Consider the following 6,000-nt stretch of genomic DNA (forward strand, 5'->3'; position numbering starts at 1 on the left):
CCCTTACTTGTAATGTAGAGGAATGAGGTGTCTGCAAGCCTTTTTAAGCAGCAGCGTTCTCTCATCAGGGCTTCCCCAGTGGTGCTAGTGGTAAAGAACCTGCCTGCCAATGCAAGAGATGTAAGAGAGGTGGGTTCGATCTCTGGATTGGGAAGATTCTCTGGAGGAGGAAATGACCATCCACTCCAGTATCCTTGCCTGGAGAATCCCCATGGACCAAGGAGCCTGGAGGGCTACAGTCCATAGTGTTGCAAGGACACGACTGAAGTGACTTAGCACGCAGCACGTTCTCTCATTGGTGGGAATCTCCCCCAGGAGCCTGGTTTATTCAACATGAGGCCAGAGCTGACCTGATGGAAAGAAGCAAGAGTCAGGAGGCTGTCATGACAGCCGTCCGGAATAGCCTCCCGTGGTTTTCCAGGAAGGATCGTGCCTCAATGAGACTGAGGTGCTGCAGCTCCTGGATGTCTCATGAATTCTCTGAAGACCAAGCAGGAAACAATGATGAACGGAGCAAACCTGCTTCCAGCCAGACGCCACGTGCTGCCTCCCGAACTTGCGGACCAGGCACTGGTCTGCCTGCAGAGAAGCTGGCAGGCTAAATGGCCAGGATGCAAGAAGGGACAGGCCTCCTGGAGCCTCCAGGCTCTGATCCTCAGCCCAGGCTGCACGTTGGGGTCACCTGGTGAGTTTTGAAAGGTCCAAGGCCAGGCTGCACCCCAGCACGAGACAACACCATCTGCGGCCAGCACCCTGGCCACAGTGCCAGGGTCAAGCGCCTGGGCCCCACGGAGGCTGGCCCAGCAGCCCGTCCTGCCTGCCCTCCGCCTCCTCCTGCTCCTGCAGTGCCCTGTCCTGGGTGTTTTCTGCTCACAGCTGGTGGTGCAGATTCCTCTGTGTCCTCTGTCGGGAAGCGGACACTGGGGCTCTTTCAGGGACCAGGTAGTTAGTAGCCATGCCTCATCTGCCTGTATTGGGGTGGTGTGTCTGTGTGTGTGCGTGCACATGTGTGTGTGTACATGTGTGTGTGTGTGTATGGACACTCATTGATGTCCACCTCACTGTGCCTTCTCCGGGGCACCCTGGGGCCACACGTTGTGTACAGAGTGCTGGGCGCTCGGTCCTCCGGGTCCTCCCCAGCGTGAGGCATGCACCTTAGAAGATGCAGCCATGAGTCTGTGCTGGGCTGGCTGCGCCCATCTGGCCTCCCCTTCAACAAGGGTCAGAAAGGTCCAGATGACCCTGCAGGACAAGTCATCAAGCCCTGAGGTGGGGACAGGGCAGAGAGCATGCCCGACACTTGGGCAGAATGGCTGTGACAGTCACCGGCTTAGAGCAAAAGATGAGATGAGCTCTAAGCCACCTTTCAGCCCAAGCCTGAGTCCCCCGGGTGGATTAGCACTGCTCTTAGCACCAAGTCTGACAGCTGAAAGCCGTGTTCCCAGGGGGTGAACCTCCCACATGGGGACAGAGTTGGAAGGAGGAAGGGGACGCCGAAGGGCTCACCCTCTGTGCCTTCCTTGAGCCTCTCGAAGAGAAACTAGTGTCTGCCAGTCCTGGGGCGTCCTCGTCCACCTGTCCTCGGGTGTGTCCAGAGGTATCCCAGAAAGATCAGGTCAGCACTGCCACTGGGAAGGTCTGGGGAAGATGGGGCACTGCTTCCCGTATTTGGGAACCCCTCTGGACCCCTGTCCGAGGCACAGTCACGGGCTGCCCTCCCACCGCCCCCTCCCGTGGGCAGGGAGCCAGGAGCCAGTGGCATCATCTTTATCAGGGTCACTGTCACAGCCCTGGGCCTCCTTGGTCTTCATATCTCCACCTCCTCATCCTCAGTGCATCCTTGAGTGGGAGGGAGGGCAGAGGAGGCAAATGAAGGGAGAGGCGGGGAACAGCGATCCTAGTCCTCTGCATTTTGAAGTCGGTAAATGAAATGTGGAAGGTGACTGCCTAGCACTGCCAGCTAGTCGGTAGGACAGAAGGGCCAACAGGCAGGCTCCCCTGGCCCAGAGCTCGTCCTGAGCTGACTTACAGGATGAGCTGGTGACTGTCCTGGGCCCTCCACTCAGAGCCTCAGTTTCCTTTCCTGCACATCAGCTGGAGAATCAACTCCACACCCTGGTCTTTGCTCCAGAATCTGAGAGCAGCAAGACATAGACAGATCTTCCTGGAGAAAGGCTGCTTCAGCAGTGATGAGGAGTGACGATGTCACTACCCGGGGTCTAATTGAATCAGGCCCTCTCTGGAGAAGAACCGGGACCACGGAGCTGCAACATGGATGGGAGTCTTGTTTAGAGGTGCAAGCCCTCACCCAGGCCTCAGGGCTGCCATCCACAGCATCCCTGGGCAACCCGTGCACATTCAAATGTGAGAAATACTGCTCTTGGCTAGTGGTTCTCAAAGTGGTCCCCCGCCTCCAGCCCCTACCCACATCACCTGGGAGCTTACTAGAAATGCAGGCTTGCAGGCCACACCCGAGGCCCCCTGGGTCTGAATCTGCCCTTGATTGAGTCCGCAGGGGGTTCCCCAGGGTGGGAAACTCAGCTCCACCAGCAGGCTGGCGGGCTCTGACTCCTGTGTGTCTCTGCACTCTTCCCCGGCAGATCTGTGGCATGATACTCACCTGCAGCTTGCACCGGAGGCTCCAACTGCATTTTTACTAATGGCCAACTGCATCCTGCTCCGACTGCCCCTCACAAGTTCAGGGGCACAAAGCCCACGGGCCAGGCCTGCGGGGTCAGCACCGGCTGGCCTGGAAGCTCCCAGCAATTCCCCCTTCTCTGCGCCCAGCCCCTCCGGACCCACCCAGTGCCTGCGACCATGGCCCCTCCAGCCCCCACCTGGCCAGGGACCCTCGGCCCCCGCCCTCCACTTCTGCGTGCTCACCACCGGAATCCTAGCCTCCTATGGGGGCTGTGGTGAAATCTGCTTTCCTCCCCACTCCTGAACCCTGAATGGGGGCTGGCCACTTTGCCCCCATTGGGACACCTGCACATGAGCCTGTGATCCCCCAATGGGCGCTGAGCACCCCTCTCCCGGCCCTGCTGGATGTGCTCCCTGAGAAATGCATCGAATAGGCAGTTACAGTTGGCTCTGCCCCAAGAACACCCCAGCCTTTGCCCTCCCCACTTCCGCTCCCTTCCCACCCGTACCATCTCACCTGGAGAGAAGTCTCCCATGGCCTGGTTCCTTCCTGCAGGGCAGGGTTGGGTGGTGGTGGGGTGGGGCGCAGGGGTGAAGTCAGCAGAGTAGGGAGCAGGTGCCTGCCTCCAGGCCCTCCCCAGGAGGGTCCCCTGGGAGCCCATGACCCCAAGCCCCCATCTCCAGCCGTATGCCCTGAGGGGGGGTCTCCTCTCTGGCCTGATGCTCAAAGAAAGCCAGGTTTTTAAAACTATCATCTGCCCTTCATGTTGGTGGGAGTAAACTCCTTCCTGATTAAAACAAACCACAGACCCTGCGAAGCTGGAGCCAAGGAGAAGGTGCAGCTCTGAGCCGAGGGGTGCTCTGCCCCAAAACTCCTTTTCCTGAGCCGGTGCTCCTGGACCCCCCCGCCCCCAGCACTTGGCCTGCAGGGGCCCTGCTCTGCTTCCCAGAATGGACACGGTCCCTTCATTAGGTTTTCTCTTGCATATCTGAAGCAGGGAATTTTCAGAAAAGACTTTCCAAAACGTGGACGGAGAACAGAAAGGAAATCCTAGGAAACAGAGCACAGATTCTGGCAGTTTTCCAGAGAACACGAATCAACTCATAAGATCCCCCAGAGGGTCCTACGTGGGCAGAGACCCCCACGCAGGCTCCTGGGTCGCAGGTCCTGGATCCCGCACTTCCTACTTCCCACCCTCAGGATGCCGAGGTCAAGTCCAGAAGGGGCACACCTGGTCTCTGCTGTCGCTTGCTGACCTGGGCCCATCCCAGGCGAAGGTGTTTTCTTTCCCCTTCATGGGTCAGCGCTGTCCCCATCACAGCCCCCACTGTACCCAAACCACACACTCCCAGAGAGGGGCGACCCACACACGCAGAGGGCAGACCAGCCTCCTGCAACTGGTTGCCTCCTGCCCTGGGATTCTCTGGGGCTGTCGGGAAGGGCCCTGGGGTCCCTGATGCTGGTTCACTCAAAGGGAGACCAGCATTCTAGCAACCCCAGATTCCCAAGGCCCCCCAAAAATTGGTGCTGTGATTATCTTTGCTGCATCCAACTTCCTGGATTTGTGCAGATAACCAAAAATGACCGTTAAGTCCCAACTTATCTGCAGGGTTAGATGTCAGCTGACGTCTTACAAAGTGAGAGCTAAAAGGGAGATCACGTTCTTCCCTCTGAGGGGCCCGAGGGAGGCGGCAGTGGGCTGGGCAGTGCTGACCGGCTGCACCTGTGCCCCTGCTGGGGTCCTTGCTGGCTTTATCAAGGTCAGCGGGGCTCGCGGAGGGGTGACGGGCAGGTGCCACCTGCACAACCTTGTCCTGGCGGAGGCCCCAAAGAGCCTGAGTCTTCTGCCGCCACCCCCATGGGTGGAGGCAGCCTGGCTGGGGCAGGAGAACTGTGATTCTGCCCTGGGCACGGTCCCACCCAGAGGGCGGAGGTCCACGTTGCAGAGAGAGCGGGAGAAAATGGCCCCATGCTTTCTGAAACCGGGACCTCCCTGCTGGTGCCAGCAGCCCGGGAGGTGAGACAATGTGAGAGGAAACTAGGCCCAGGAAACAGCAGTTTCTCATGGAGCACACAAAAGGTTAGGATAGGGAGGCTGGCCTGCCCTGCCTGCAAGGACGCCGCTCTGTGCCCAGGACAGCCCCTCCCAGGTCCCTGCTGGGAGATGTCCCAATCCCGAGCTCCTTGGAGAGGGAGTAGGACACGATGCTTAAAGGTCATCCATCAGTGACCGGGGGCTGGCCAGAAAGCCAGGCTTGTGCAGAGGTCTGGACACAGCAGGCACGGGAGTCCACGCGGCCCTGGTCCTCACCCTGGACCAGGCTGCCCCACCTCCCTGGGCTCCTAGCGCCGCACCCAGGAGGGGCGGAATGCTACACCCCAGGGACCTTCATGGCCACAGCCGGTTTCCGGCTTGGACTCTGCCACATGGTTCGCCTTGGGGGGTTGGGGTAGAGGAAGTGAACTGAACCCATTACTACCATCGCCGCCCATCCCCCTGTCAGCCTTGTAAAGGGTCTCCGCCTGGTTTGCCACTTGAAGCCTGGACAGAAGGGGACGGGGTTTCCACGGGCTAAGGAGGACACCTGTGTTTGTACCAGCAGTGGGTGGTGCCCGCGCCCCCGGGGGACACCGGTGATGGAGTTGTCTAAGCCGGGTTCTTGGCATTGGTCGGGATCAGCCTGAGAGCTTCTGAACCATTGCTGGGCCACCCTGGGCTTCTCATCAGTAGCGTCTGCGTCCTAACAAGCTCCCAGGTGACAGTGATGCTACTGGCCCCGGGCCACATTTTGACAGCAACTGCCCTAGAACACGCCATGAGGCAGGTCTCTGCCACCTCCCGTGTGTGTCAGAGCCCCCGGGGTTCAGAAGCACCCCCGGGTGCCAGGCCGAATCGCACTGGATTCACCGGAGCATGGGATAAAGCATCTGACCCGCTGTGTACCTGCCCGTCCATGACCTGGGCAGGAGGACCAGGGGCCTGGGTCCTCTCCCCGGAAGGGACGAGTGATGTCCCAGCCCCGTTTTCCCACCACCTCTGTGTGCCTTGGGAGGGCCCACTCCACCCTCGCCCCCCTTCTTCTGTTTCCACACGCCCAGCCCTGTGCTCTGTTCACAGTCTCCCCTGTGGGCCTCCTCCCCGCCCTGCTCCTGCACCAGACACAGACTGCTAAGGGTCCCGGCAGCCCAGTGTCAGGAGGGCTCCTGGATCCAGCTGCCCATGGATATGGGTCATCACAATGTTCTGGAAACAGAAAAGTTGCCATAAACGTCTGCACATAGAGGAATTGCCTCAGCGTAAACACGCCCCTCCTTAGCATCCGCCTCCGTCCTAGGGGCACGCCAATAAAGGAATGGTA

The 6,000-nt window shown here is 59.6% G+C and overlaps 1 protein-coding gene across 4 annotated transcripts in view; it reads left to right on the forward strand.

Annotated features, from left to right (window-relative positions):
• Nucleotides 1-6,000, forward strand: part of TSPAN11 (tetraspanin 11) — a 64,706-nt gene extending 58,706 nt beyond the window's left edge. For all 4 annotated transcript variants that reach the window (XM_065942708.1, XM_065942692.1, XM_065942683.1 and 1 more), the window contains one exon: nucleotides 2,601-6,000. In XM_065942708.1, the coding sequence (XP_065798780.1) occupies nucleotides 2,601-2,660 (60 nt within the window). In that variant the 3' untranslated portion in view covers nucleotides 2,661-6,000. The remainder of the gene's footprint in view (nucleotides 1-2,600) is intronic.

This window comes from Muntiacus reevesi, chromosome 1, assembly GCF_963930625.1.
Source record: "Muntiacus reevesi chromosome 1, mMunRee1.1, whole genome shotgun sequence".
Classification (NCBI taxonomy): domain Eukaryota; kingdom Metazoa; phylum Chordata; class Mammalia; order Artiodactyla; family Cervidae; genus Muntiacus; species Muntiacus reevesi.